We start from the raw sequence: 14,363 nt of genomic DNA on the forward strand, positions 1-14,363 counted from the left end.
TGTTGAAAGAGGATTAATTTTTCCCCCTTAAATAAAATGAGCCGTGTTTGAAATCTGAAAGCCCTTGCTGAATGCCTTCTTGGAGCTGCAAAGAAAGCAGCTTCCAGGTCACATCATAGCCTCCTGCCGGACACGGATCCAAACTGCAAACCCTTCTAACAGCTCTTTAATAACTCTGCACAGAAGGAAAAATCTGTCACCTTTCCCTCTGTGGTTTCTCCTCTGTTCTAATGCACTGGAGGAACGAGATGGAGCCGGGAAAGTTTTCAGGGAAAGACTCGTGGGAACTACAGCTGCCGATGGAGAAGACTCATTTCTTTAGTGTCTGAGGGGAACCGCAATCGCTTTGGTGAAGGGTGGTGTGTGTGGGTGGGTTTGGAGGGGTGAACCGTTATGACCCATGCATTTCAGAAGAACCACAAACACTTTATAGTAACAAAGGGTGGAAAAAGCGAGAGGTTTCTGCAACGCATGTGACTTTTCCCTGAGGTTTGGAACCCCACAGTATGTTCCAGGCCATGGTGTTTGCGTGTCAGTCGGTGAGTTAAGCTTTCTCCCACAAGCCTCGCTTGAAGTTGCTGTGATGACTGAGAGCCTAAAATGTTGCTTTTTTTTTTTCTCTCTCTCTCTCTCTTTTCATTCTCCCCCACCCCCTCTCCTCTCTGCAGCTGAAGCTCTCGTTTACCTTGGACCAGGAGAGTGGGATGCCTCAAGGCTGTTATATCTATCAGTACCGGGACAGCAACAAGTAAGTCCCGCAGAAGGTTGCACACAGCAGGTAGGGGAAGGTGCATTGAAAGGAAACTGCCCTGCCTTCTGGCAGAGGGATCACAACTGCTTGTACTGTTTAAAAGTAGATTAAAGCAGGCTTCAGGCTTGACCTGAAACTGGGAACAGCTCCTGTAAAGGCCAGATCCTTTAAAATGCACGAGGCCCTGCAGCCCCCTTTTTTTCTGCAGCATTTAAAAGCTGCTTTTATTTGTCTAAAAGGCCGGCTCTTGGGTACCACAGGCTCTGGCAGAACTCACCCAGGCTTTGCCCCAGGGGTGTTTGCAACTCAGACCCTGCACTGTTTTGTGCTGAGGTGACTCTGGGAGTGTGGGCTGGGGGTAAGCATCCAAAGGCTGCAGAGCACCAAAGAGGGCAGCCCTTACCTCTGCTCAGCTAGAGACACACAGCACCCCATTCTCTCTGCTAAAGCTCATGTGTGGGTTCACTGAGTGGCCTTTCATTTGTGGTACCAGAGCCCCAGCGCTCTGTTTTTATAAGGTACCGTATGATATTCAAGCTTTGGATGTGTTTGGAGCACAGAGTCCTCAGTTTCTAGGTATTCTGCCTATTTTTACTAGCTGCTGTAGTGAATTGGCACCCAAGATGTTTTTATTTCAAATCACATTCTCATTATCAAATTGACAGCAGCAGCACAGTTCAGGATATTTCTGTGTTCGCGCTGGGTTACTTTGCCTGAATACCAGCATGTCATAAATCCATAGCCTGTTACCTCCGCCCATATAGTTCTGCTTCTTGCCAGTTACTGAAGGTTAAGCTAAAAAAAGAGGATATATGAAATTGTCAATGTAATTAGATCTGCTTTGAAACGCTGACAAGAACAGTCTCGACAAGGAAGAGGGACATCCACAAACAGCACCTACCCCTTTCTAAGCTGAGAAATCTCAGTGTTTAAACAAGAAGGGAGATAATTTCTGGGAGAATCCTTCCCACCTGTGGATGGGCGATTAGCACATGATACACGGTCCCATCCCAACTATTCCGGCCTCAGAGGCATGGATGAGCAGATTTGGTACCTCCAGCACCACCAAGCTAACGGGGAAACGTGCAGTTCAGCGCCAAAGCATAAAATCAACAAGGGAAGAGAAAATTGTTTTTGAGGTTTTAAAGGCAGCAGCACACAATGGACAGCGAGGAAAAGAAAACCCCCAGACCTGTTGGGGTTTGTTAAGGATGTTTATAGATCCAGTGTTTCTAATTGTGTGGCGTATATCTCAAAAATCAGCAGCCGCCTTTTTTTCTGCCACAGACCTCCTCTCCCAGGGCTCCGATGTGTGTTTTGTGCCATTGTTTGAGGAAACTCCGGGGACGGGAGTGGAGCTATTTTGTTTAAGTGCTAAGACCAATAGCAATACCACTTGGAAACCTTGCTTTTAGCTGTGAGTGGTCCAGCATGTGACAAAGTAGCTGCAGCATGTTGGCAGCTGTTGATTTAGAGATGTATGGCTGTGACCTGCATTTCTGGCAAGTGTGGGAGCCGAGCCACCCCGAGCCATGCCAGCCAGGATCATGGGTTGGAAAAATATGGTGCGGGCAGGATGAGTGCGATGGCAAGTAAACCCAGACTTTGTGTGCGTCTGACGAATCCACACTGCAGTTGTACCTCCCTGCAGGGCCCCGAGCTTTGTATTTTATAGCTTGTTTGACTAACCTGGGGAGAGCAGGATCCCATTTCCCAGGGAGAGCTTCGCTAAGTTTGCGCACACACTTACCCTCCTAAGCCCTGTGCATGCAACCCAGCGCCTCTGACAATCCTTGGCCGGTGGACTGAAGCATGAAGGTCTGTGCTGCAGCTGATGTATTCTTGCAGGTAAAGTGCCCATGAGCCAAACGTGTGCTCGGTTCTGGTTGTACCCTCAGTGATTTTGGAGGAGCCCATGTGCACTGCAGCTTTATTGGCAACAGAGCATTGCATTTGAGTAGTGTAGTGAAGCACCGGACGCAGCTCCTGCTCAGCCAAGCAGAGACCATACTTCTCAAGCACTGGGCTTTTTATAGGGTTAATTTGTTATCCATACAATAGCATGGCAGTTGTCGTGATAATTTTTCCTTAGCAATTTCCCAGGGTAAATTGCAGGCTTTGTGTTCTCCAAAGCCTAGTCAGGCTTTGATGGTACTCATCAGGACCCAAGGGGATAACAGCTCTTTTGCGTTCTTCTAAGGACGTATCTAGAAGTTAAAGCAACGTAGCGTTTGTGCCTGCACCATGTTTTGGAGCTGTTTACCATGTTTGGAGCCCAGGGAAGAAATGCTGGCAATACACTGTGGATCCCTGCAAGCTCGTGCATGGGGAAGACTGCAGATGTGCACCCTGGAGCCCTGCGTCCTCAGCAGAGTGTCAGGGCTGGGACCCACGCAGGGGACAGGCTTGCAGCGGGAGCGCAAGTGTGTGAAGCTCTCGAGCAGCAGCTTTAACAGGAGGAAGCGGAGGTCATCTCGGTTGATGGGAACTCATTCTGACCTGGGGAGTGTGCCCGGTGCCCCGGAGATCTGTGTGAGCAGGGCTGTGCGTGGCGAGGTTCAGTGCCACCCTGGTCACCGGAGGAGTGTCCCTTCCCCTCCAAGTGGCAAATGCTGTTCCAAGCTGCAGCCAGACGGGGCCACCGGAGAACAGCAGATATTGGCCTCCCGCTCTCAGAACAAAGGACTGCAGCATTGCTGAAAGTGTAATTACCAGAGCAATTAAAATTTCTATTGCTTAGGCTAGAAGTGCAAGTAACATGCAGGCAATCAATTGGAATTTGTTCCTTTTAAAATGATAAAACCCTGCCAAGGATTTTTTGCCCGCTCCCGGCAGCTTCCCTTTGCCTGCCTGCCTGCCTGCAGCAGCATCCATGGGCACAACGCTCGCCAGGTGCCCGCTCTGCTATCACACACTGGGTGCTGAGCACTTTGGGGAGACCGGACTCAGCGGAGCCTTGGGAGCCTTGGACTGAGAGCAGAAGAGGTGCTGAGCAGCCAGCTGCTTGCCCCTCCACCCCCTGCTCTAATATATTGATATCCGATGGCACTTGATAGTCCCAGTAGCGATCCAAGTGCTGTGCTTGGAGCTGTATGGAGGAGAGGCTGTCGCTGCCCCTGCAGTCAGGGGTGAGAGCAGGGGACATCACTTCTCCCCTTTTCCCCTCCTCAGACCCAGACACTTTCCTCCCCTTGGCTGCCAGTCCTTCCTGGCCCCAGAGGAGATGACTTGACCTCATGCAGAAGCAAGCCGTCTGCTTTCTCATTTTTAAGCCACGTTACTTAAATTCTCCCTAATGGGGATCAGTCAGTATAATCGACAGAGCACCGGGCTGCTGCACTGGGCTGCTGTAGGAAGGCTGTCCTGCGACGGGACACGCTGTGCCGTGCTGGGTGACATTTGGAACAGGAGCATGTTATCAGCCTTCATGTGGCCCCAGAGCAGTCACATCTAGGAGAGGACAGCCCTGCCAGCTGTCCCCTGGGGTGACTGCGGAATGAGTCGGGTGTTGAGGGCGGGACTGGCTTTCTGCTGCTGCCTCCTGTGCAGGCTGGGTTTCTCTGGCACTGCACAGGATCCAATTGCAAAACCCAGGTAGGCAGTAAGAGACCATCAAGGCCATTTGCATCCACCATGGCTCATGAATCCCATCTTACAACACGCACTCACCGGTCCCTGATCTAGGAATATGATACCGTCTGGGCTGAGGAAGTGCTGGCTGCCTGCTCCGAAGCCTGCCTACCTGGCGCGGCTGGTCCTACTCTTGTGGGCTGCCAGGCAGCAAGAAGGATTAGGTCAAGACAGGTTACAGGTGATCATGAAAGACTTCTTCCAGCTCAACTGCAGGAAGGGCCAAAGCCAACTTGAGATCCCCCTGGAAGAAAAGAATTGCGAGAAGCTTAGTGTCTTTTGGCTGTATCCAAGAAATAGAAGATTGAATCTGTTTTCTGCATTCACTGTCGCTATCCAGACACTTCTCTGGAGACCTCCTAGGCTCTGCTCACCTACCCGCAGCAAGTCTGACTCTTTAAATGCCTTTGTCTTCCTCCCAATTCTCTCTGATTACTGTCACCTTTCTCAGATGATGCAGTGCTCAGGGTCCCTGCCATCCCAGACCCACCGAGGAACTATAAACCCATCAAGATTCATCCTGTTACGTGGGCCGTATTTGCAGGGCATTGTGATGCTTCCTTGTCCCCAGCTGGTTCTCCTCTAACATGGTTTTCCTGCTCCCTTAGCCGCCAGGTATTGGTCTCTTTTGTAGGTCCCTTCCTCATGTCACAGACGCTGCCTTTGCCGATAGACCAGCTTGCAGTTCGCCAATGAATTTCATTTTAATTCCTTGCTGCAGCTGGGGTTTGTGTCAGGATTATGAATTTGCAGTGGGGGCTTTCATGTTCTCTTCAGAGTAATTTCTAAACCCAGGGGAGCAGCATCTTGCATGGAAGCACTTAGAGACCTCTCACAAAAGCAGCGTTCAAGTATTGATCATTTTTTCTCTCCAGGGACCTAGAGTACTACAGATAGAGCTACTGTGCAGTGTAGCCACTTGCGGGCAGCACCACACAACTCTTCAGGATGAGAAGTGAAAAATAGCTCCAGTTGAAAGGAAAAGTGGTGCCCCCTTTTATATAGAGATCAATGATGCCTGGTACATTGGATTATCACTTAAAACACCAGGACTTCAAATGCCAGGGTGCATGCACTCCTGATGCTGACAGGCTAGTGATATATAATGCTGTTTGGGTTACCAACTGAGCTCCTCTGTGCAATCTTTTCATAAGGTGAATGTAATATCTGCAGTGATGTACCCAATGTTACATCAGGAGAGCCAGCCTATAATTATGCTTGAATTGTTTGAACGGGTTATTTGTCACTAACACATTAGCTCACTCCATTTATTGCTACCATTCAGGGCTGCAGCAGGCTTGGTGTAAACAGAGCTTGGGTGGAGGTTTGGGGGGATTTGTGTTTCTGAATAGAGCAAAGCAGAATTGTTTGGGGTTTATTCTTTTTTGCTAGGAGAGTTGACTGTTGACTGGGAGTGCTAGGAACAAAATATATAAAGCAGCTGACAGATGTACTTCCCAGGTACAGCTCATGTGTTGGACTTTAGCATGGACCTGGTTGCTTTGCAATGAGCTGGCAGGTTTACCATAATATGTTTTGTTCCTTATGAGAAATCGAGGCTTGCAGAGTGGGTTGTTTGTACAAGGAGCTACTGCACAGTTCACACAGTCACTGGGTGCCTGGACTGCCTTATTACATGGTTGTTTCATGGCATGCATCCCAGCCAAGCAGCACTGCTTGTATTGGTGTAAAGGAGGTGGTCGTCTCCCCTAGTGGTATCTGATTTTCTGGTTAGTGATCAGCAAATACGTGCTTTGCCCTACTGCATGGCCAGAAGTCTCTGAAGGTGGCATCTCCTCTTGATTGTCTTGCCTGGCAGACTGGGATTTTATGGGGGAAATCCATATACATGTAATCCCTTGACATCACAGGATGCTGTCTAGTAGCAGTTATTCATCCGAAGCTTATGAAATGCCAGAAATGTATCTGCCAGCCAATGTCAAATTCTCCAGGGTAAGATTTTCGCTTTAGTGTGCCCTGATGGATAAGGTGGCTTCACTGGGACAAGGCATGTCCCGCTGCACTGCAGTTCTGTTTCTGCAAGCGTTGCCCAAGTCTTGTTGGATTGCAGGTAGCTGAGCTGCCCTGTGACTCTCCTGGTGAGCTGTGGGAGGGTTTATCTGCCTTTGGAGGCCACAGAAAAGCATCAGAAGCAGTTGGGGTAAGTAAGCCTGTATTTTCATTAGGAATACCATCACTTTCATTGTAACCAGCCCCTGGATCTGAGACTAAAAACACTAGTTTGCCTTAAAACACTACTGAGCCCTGGTGGAAGAGGTACCTGTGTGGATGAGAATGAGATTGGAAGCAAAATGCAAACCAGGGCATGAGTTAGCACTGCCCAGAAGATATACTCTACAAAAGAAAAGACTAAGCAGTTTTTCTTATGATACCATGTTTTTTGTTTGACGTACTGGCACTGACCTTTACCCAAGTCAGCAGGTGATGTATATCCTTCACCTGCCAAAGGGTAAGCATTGGAGTTGGCCGGGCAAGGCTGGTGAATTATTCTGTCACCGTACGTGGAGATAAACCAGTCTTCCTTGTTTTGGCATTGGTTCAGTGTAGGGTAAATTGTCCAGAAGAGCAAGTCTGGAGGCTGACCTTTAAAACTTCAAAAGATACGTAATCCTTCCTGCCTAAGGCATGAGTTTGGTTTTCTGTATGCCACAACCAAAGGCTGCTGGGACATATGCTGCAAAATAGCCTTTGTCACTTGAGACTTTGAGGAGCAGAGAGTTGTTCTTTCCTTGCAGAAGGGACCCTATGGCCATTTCTAGGTGAAGAAGAAGGGCTCTTGCAAAAGGCTCTGCCCAGGTACTACTTAGCTGCTTTTCTTGATGCAGACCTGACTCCTCCTGCCACCCTGCTGCTTAATAACAGGTTTCCAATCCGTCAGTGCTGTAGAAACAGTAACTGCCAACTCCTTGGAGTGTCAGTGCCATGTGGGGGCTGCAAGTGGAAAAGGTGATCAAGGAAACCTGCCTTTCCCCTGAGCAAGCAGGTGGGATTTGAAGGTGACCTGACCCCTTCCAAATGAATGTTTGAGGCCTTCTTTGGTGTCCTACACCATATCCCACATCAACCAGTAGATCTCTCTCTAAATCCTCATGGGGTACCAGAACAGTCAGTGTGTGTTCCCACCCTCAAGGGGGAGGAAGGACTGGGCTCTTAAACCCATGTGAGTGTGCGACCTCCCTGCGCTCCCTGCGTTGAATCAGGGGAGTTTGTCGTCTTACCTGTTTCAGAGTGTTCGCTTGGAGAGGAGCTGTAAAACCTCCTTGTGTCAAGTGTTAGATGTCTGGGTATTCGGTGGCAGTGAAGTACGTGAGAAAATCAGCTGCAATTGTAATTGAGTCGGAGGTGCTGTGTCCATGAATCATCCCTGGAGATCTGTTTACATATGCATTTGCGTAACAATATGTTTGGAAGCCCTCAGCAGCATTTCAGCACCATTTCCATGGCCTATATATGTCTGACTAATGCCAAAGGCAGTGAGCTATATCTGGACTAGAATTGCTAACCTATGGATCTGAGTTTTCTTAATAGCCCTGAATCAGACGAGTCTCTGATTAGCCCTTAGGTACATGGGAGAGGACAGGTCTGACGTGAGAAAGAGTGAATAATCCTCCTTCCACAAGAAGCACCTCACAATTTGACCTTGAACCCAAGTCGCTGGAGTGATTTTGTGCCCAGGAAGGCCCTCTTCTGTGCTGAGATCTGGCTAGAAAATCTCCAGACCCCCAGCCATCCCTCTCCCAGCAGGATTTCTAGGCATACTTTTTCGCAACAAATATGGAAAAGAAGTCCTTGTTTTGGCTTAGTCTCTGTGTCCTTGAATGGATAGTCATGGTACAGAGCAACTTCTCTGGCGGGTATAGGTTTTGCTGTCCACTCTGTGATGTTACAAGTAGGGAGCACTGGCACCGGCGGGCAAGTGCATGTGCTGCCTTTTTTTGCTTTGTTAGGACGTGCTTTAGGTACAAACTAACGATGGAAAGTTGCATGCAGCGGCAGGCAGTGGAGTAAGACCAAAGATGATGAAGGGGATGCTGAATACTCAGAGCCTGTGTTGTGCTGGCGGTGATGAAGGATGCTCTGCTTGGAGATAGACCTTCCAGTCCTGATCGCCAACCTGCTGTTTGATCTGTGCTTTCTGCCCGGAAGGAGCGAGGGCTTTCAGTTTGCCGTGGGCAGGACCTCTACAGTCTGTTCAGCACTAAGTATCTTCATTCCCCAGGAGATCGGCAATGTAAGCTGGAGTAACCGGGTGGATTGTCAGCCAGCTGAGATTGCTCTGTCGTAAAGAGGTACTGGCTGAAAGCTGAAGCATTCAGACTAGAAATAAAGCAATTTGAAAGGCAAGCGAGATTAACTGCTGGCAAAATGTCCCGAGAGAAGACCAGGGAATTCTCCATCTCTCAAGGACAAGTGCATTTCTGGAAGGTATTTTAGACCCTGCAAGTTAGTGGATTTAACGGAGCTGTAGCTACCTGAAGCCCTGCAGGCACAGGAGGTCAGCTGCTGGAATAATCCTCCCCGTCTTAAATTCCTGGCACACTGCTCTGTGTTAATGTGAAGGATGAGCTTTGCACTGACACCGCTCCCTTCTTTGCAAAGCTGGGTTTTGCCAGCTCTGGGCCTGGAAGAACAGGGCATTTGCTTTGAGTCCTGCCCCCTCTCCGTGTACTCTGCCGAGCTGGGCCTTCAGTGTACCTTACTGCTTGAAATGATGTCCTCGCAAATCAGAAGGTGAGAGAGGAAGCATCCCTCCTTACCCCCTGCCAAGCAGCAAGAGTGAGCAGTTCTACTTTTCCAGCTACTGCCATGCTTTGCTCTGAGTCTCACTGCTTTTTCAACTGTTTGTCCACAGTTCAGAGCAGATAAATCAGTCTAGCAACAGACTCTGTTCCCTCCACACCTCCCTGCTTCTTCTCCATCGATAAAAGGAGCTTCAAATCACAAGCATGTTTTGTGTGTTCAGCTCCTCACAGTGTCAAGGTCACCCTGAGTGGGATTCCTGTTACAGCTTAGCACTTTCACCTCTTTCAATTTGCCATGCATTAGTCAATCTGGAGCCTAATGGATTTGTAACCTGGCTTTGCCTGTATTGTCTGAGACGTTCCCAGCAATATAAGAGGATTTGGGCACAACTTCCTTTCAAGTTAATGGAAAGAACTTGCTTGGAAAGAACCTTCTTGAGGATCTGAGTGTACTTTGCATTAATGTTTCCATTAATTTTAATGGGAGATGGCTCTAAATTCCTCAGATCAGCTTTGAACATCTTAAATTTTGTGTCCTTCACCTGCCTCATCTAAAATGGGGCTGATGAGTAGAAGCACCCTGAAATGAGCAGTATCGTTATTGGCCAAGATGTCCTGCAAATTTTTCTGCCTCTATTGATCTCTCTGGAAATATCCTGTTCTCTGGTGACCCCACTGGGCCCCTCACCAGGTCACCACATGCAAGGCAGGAGGTCCAGGGTCACCTTCCAACTCAGAGGCTGTCCCTTGCATGGTCTCTGACAAGTCACGTCATCTGTCTCCGCTCCACCGCCGTCTGTAAAGTAGAAAAGAGCAGGAGTCCTCTGAGACTTTTTTATTAGCATTTATAAAGCACTTTGCGATCATCAAACAGGATGGAATAGAGGAAAGTGAACTTTTATTGTTGCCACTCAAGTCTCAGTTATTGCAAAGGGGGGTGGCTCAGCTCTGCTGCCTTGGGTGCGATTACCTGCCACAATTCATTTGGCTGGTACGGGCAGTCCTGCTTGCCCGCAGGCGGTGCAGAGCCCCGCCTGGGTTTTAACCTGGGTAAGGTCTTCTGTGGCTTTACTGCTTCTGTGCTACTCTTGGCACTGGTCTCGTGAGCTGAGCAGCTTGGTATCCTCCGCTTCCCCTCCCTCTCTCCTTGCTCTCTGCCCTCCTGCTCCTCCGTTAACTTTGACGCTTGAACACAGCATTTACACAGATTAACTGTTGCTGAGCATCTCTCACTGATCAGATCGCTGCTCGCTCCTGCGACATTCAGCAGAGCTCTTGCCTCCCTCTGGGCTGCTGGTAGATATTTCTTTCCATCTCTAACTGTGCTGAGCAGAGACCGACATCCCAACTGCTCATCGCATCTCTCTGGTGAAAGCCAGCCCTGGCAGAGCTCTTGGAGGTGTTGCATCTCTGGCATAACCTCATTTTGCTCAGACAGTCCAGGCTGAACAGCCTGATTCAGTAAAAGAGTCGATGCAAACCCTACTCATCTCAACATAATCAGATTAGCGAGCAGCTACACGTGCAGTTGTCCTGACAGATAAGAAAGGCCACGGTGGCTTGTCCCCACTGGAAGTACCTTGGGAAGGACTTTGTGGTCAAATAGGACCTAGAGAGGTGGAGAGGCAGCTCTATTGCAGTAAAACAGGGCACCTGTTGGAGAAGTCATCTTATTAATGAGGTTATCATGCTTTATTTATGCTCTTGCAGTCTCGCTGCCAGACAAGTACCGTCTGGTGCGGTGCGACTTGCCTGGCGACATGGGGCTGGGCACAAGTGCCCAAGTTACAGGCTAGCAGGCAGGGTCCATCATACTCAAACAGATTTGGTGTGACTTGTTTGCAGTGTAACGCAGGAGAGACTGGGAGCAGGCTGCCCGTGCTTGCGTGCTCGCTCCCAGCCGGGCCAGCCCGGGGTCAGTTCCAGCCCCCAACAATTAGTGAGACAGATTGAATCTAGATTATCTGTCAACTTGCGCAGAGCGAGCCGATTCCAGCAAGAAATTCTCCGTTCCCTCTGTCTCCATGTTAAAAGAAAGGAGACTTTGTCAGATTTCTGAATAAATGGGAAGTACAGGGCAAGGTAGAAATAAATGTTGTGCTAATGCGTAGGAAGAATCATTAGGACAGAAAGGCATCATCGATGCAGCCGGGCTGCAGCTGATTTGCGATGCTGTGTTGAAACTCTGCCTCGTGGTACGGCTACTGCAAAAGGCAGAATTCAACAAGGGCTCTGCTATTTATTGCACATTTGCAGCATGTTGCAGGGGAGTGCACAGAGGCAGAATCCGGTTCAGAGCAAGAGTTTTCGGCACTGATAACAGCCTGGACCAGTGCAGCGATGTTTGCTGCAGGGAATTCATAGGAATTGCCTCCTGGTGCAGTTATTCGACAGATGCACTCGGGTCATTCAGATCTTCACAGTCCCTATCCCCATCGAGAGAAAACTGAGGTCATGGGAGAGCAGAGGAGAAGCAACATGTTGCTTCAGTGAATGTACAGGAGCAGGAGTATGGCGCTGAGCTAAGCTGGTATTTATGGGTCTCTCTGAGGATGAGTTTTTGGGAGGGTGAACGGGACAGTGAGGAGCAGGGGATCAGTCCCTGGTAGAAGCCAGTAGGGGAAGATCAAACCTCTGCTTCATGCTGTGTGGCACAGCAGCCATTCCCAGGCTCCACAGCCAAAATATGATGACACTAATGGGGACACTTAACTGAACGAGTGCTGGCCTGCCCTCTCTCTCAGTCGCATCTTCATGCTGTACTGTGATCCACAAGGACAGCAAAGAAACTGGAAAATTGGGCAGGGTATTTTCAAGGAGGGTAGTTAACCTTGAAGGGTCCAGTGCTCTGTTTCATGGCATGGCTTCACAAGCCGTTCTGCCCACACAGCCAAGAAGGGGACCTTTGCAACAAAGGGATCTCTCTCTTGCACCCAGAGTGCTTAATTTTTCAAGGACACCGTAGAAAGCAGCCTGAGGAGTAAGACAGAGCACAACAGCCAAACCAGAGAGCAGTATGCAGGCCCGGAGAAAACAACCTGCAAGCTGAGTGGCTGCTCCAGAAAGCAGAGAGGGACAAAGGATGCTTGTCCTGAGATCCGTGGTGGGTGCAGCCATCCCTAAGCTCACAAAAGTGCGAAGGGATGCTCTCTTAGCTGGCGGAGCGGTGTGGCTTTGTGCATGTTTATCCAGGGCTTTCGCCTGCACGGTGCCAGCGCGAAAGCCGCTGCTTGTACTTGACAGCTCAGCTATTGTTGCAAAGTATGATTTAATAGCAAGACTTGATTACAACATGCAAATGTAGCTGCTGGGGGACTATCTCAGAGGTTTGTGGAGATTAGCTGTTAAATTGGCCAGTGCAAAAACATTATTAAGCAGAGAACATAATTACTCATCTTATGCTTCTGTAGTGTATAGAAGAGACAGATTTGTTTAAAAGCCACCAAGTCCTATATAGAGAAAAGACTTGTGTAAATGCCACATCATGTACTACTGTATGTTGCAGCATATTTTATTAGAGAAGCAATACTTAATAACAACATTCGGGAACTTGTGGAAGGAATCCATTATATTATTCTGCATCATAAAAGCAAACCTAATGCCTAGTCTATGTGAAGACTCTGCAGATATTGAAACATCTCCTTTCGGTGGTGGTTGAATGCTTTTATGGAGATTGTTTCATATGGATATAAAAAAATCCAGCACTTGATACGAAATTTGGGAGCAGGGTTTTAGACTCACGAGTCTATCTTCTATCTGTGCACGTTCCCTCTGAAATGCATCAAGGTTCCCATTAACACCTTAAACGTGGAAAGTAGGATTAAAGTGAGACTGTCAGCACATACAAAATGAACATCTAGGTGTGCGCTTGCTGTTATGTTTTTCCCTTTCAGTCCTAGGGTAGTCTATGGGGTTGCTACAATAAAAAGCTCATGTGTGTGTGAGGATGTGGGGGGAAGGATTGAGGTGTGGGGAGCTTGTTAGTGTTGCAGACCTGGTTTTTGGAGCAGGCTGTGGTTCAGGGGTTTCATCCTGCCCCATGGCTCTCAGTAGCACAGTCTGGGCTTGCAGGGAGTGGTGCAGTGGCAGCTAGAGGACTGAAGTCAGATGTAAAAGTGCATTTGGCTGGTCAAGACAATTTCAGGAAAATCTTCTTTAACAGAGGAGTCAGGAGGGCTGAATTAGAGGAACAGCTTGTTCATAATGGAGCGTAGTTCCTGCAGTCACAAGTGCTGGCAGGGGAGCAGGGTGATGCTGGCAGGGTGAACCTGCTGTGCCGCGGTGGCTGCTGCTCACCCTTGATTCACGTCACTGGACGCTTCCCCTCCAGCACCTCAGGCCCCCCCAACAGATGCTCTGCTGCGGCTTCGCTTGTCTAAGTGGGAGGAAGTACCCTCCCAAGCCTAAGTGGGGGAGATAAAGACTTCAAGGGTTTTTGATGGGAAACTCCTCGCCATCCTTTTGTTGCAGCTCAAGAGCATTTGTACACCAGTAATTGCTCCCCAGGCTGGTTCCAGTGTGACTCAGAGCTGAATGCAGAGCTGCCGAGGGCTGCTGCTCGTGAACCTCAGGATCCCTGCAAAATATGTCCCAATCACTCCAAATTTGGATTTGCAGCCAGTCCTGCCCCCTCCTTTACGATGTGTCTGTGCACACGCAGGCACACCGCCTTGCTCCTTACCTGCTGTATACTGGTAAATCTGCCATGGTTGGAGCCATCAGCTGTTCAGGCAGTGAAGGTGGGGAAACAACTGCCTTGCTTACGACTGGGCTTGTTTCCGACTCACAGCCATGAAGCACCTGAACCCTGAGACAGCTGCTTACCAGCATCTCCTGGTGTGACTGCGGGGTGGCTGGGAGGAGCTCTGGCTGCGTCCAGCGGCAGCATCTCCCTCCTTCATTACTGAGTGCCAAAGGGTAATCCTAAAAATACCTGTGAGCGGCTTGCAAGCCACGAGTGTCAGAGGGGCAGCTCTGCAAAGGTCTTGTGTCACCAGGAAGGGAGAATGACGTATTTTGTCATCACTGAGCATGAAGGGATGCTACTTGCAGCCAGGCGCTGGGAGTGGGTGGGAGCAGGGGCCAGGTCTTGGCAGGGGAGACCAGCTGAGGGTGGATCAGCCCCGTCGGCAGCAGAGCAGGAAGGGACACGGGGCGGCGTGGGCTGAAATGCTGAGCTAGGGCACGCTTAGTCCCTGCATAGGCACATCTCAGTTACG

The 14,363-nt window shown here is 49.3% G+C and overlaps 1 protein-coding gene across 1 annotated transcript in view; it reads left to right on the forward strand.

The window, feature by feature from the left end:
- The first annotated feature begins 518 nt into the window (after positions 1 to 518).
- LOC104073295 (DIS3-like exonuclease 2 {ECO:0000255|HAMAP-Rule:MF_03045}) overlaps positions 519 to 14,363 on the forward strand; it is a 39,179-nt gene continuing 25,334 nt past the window's right edge. Inside the window, exons 1-2 of the mRNA XM_009573011.1 lie at positions 519 to 539; positions 669 to 748. Coding sequence (XP_009571306.1) covers positions 519 to 539; positions 669 to 748 — 101 coding nt within the window. The remainder of the gene's footprint in view (positions 540 to 668; positions 749 to 14,363) is intronic.

Source organism: Fulmarus glacialis, unplaced genomic scaffold, assembly GCF_000690835.1.
Source record: "Fulmarus glacialis isolate BGI_N327 unplaced genomic scaffold, ASM69083v1 scaffold20012, whole genome shotgun sequence".
NCBI lineage: Eukaryota > Metazoa > Chordata > Aves > Procellariiformes > Procellariidae > Fulmarus > Fulmarus glacialis.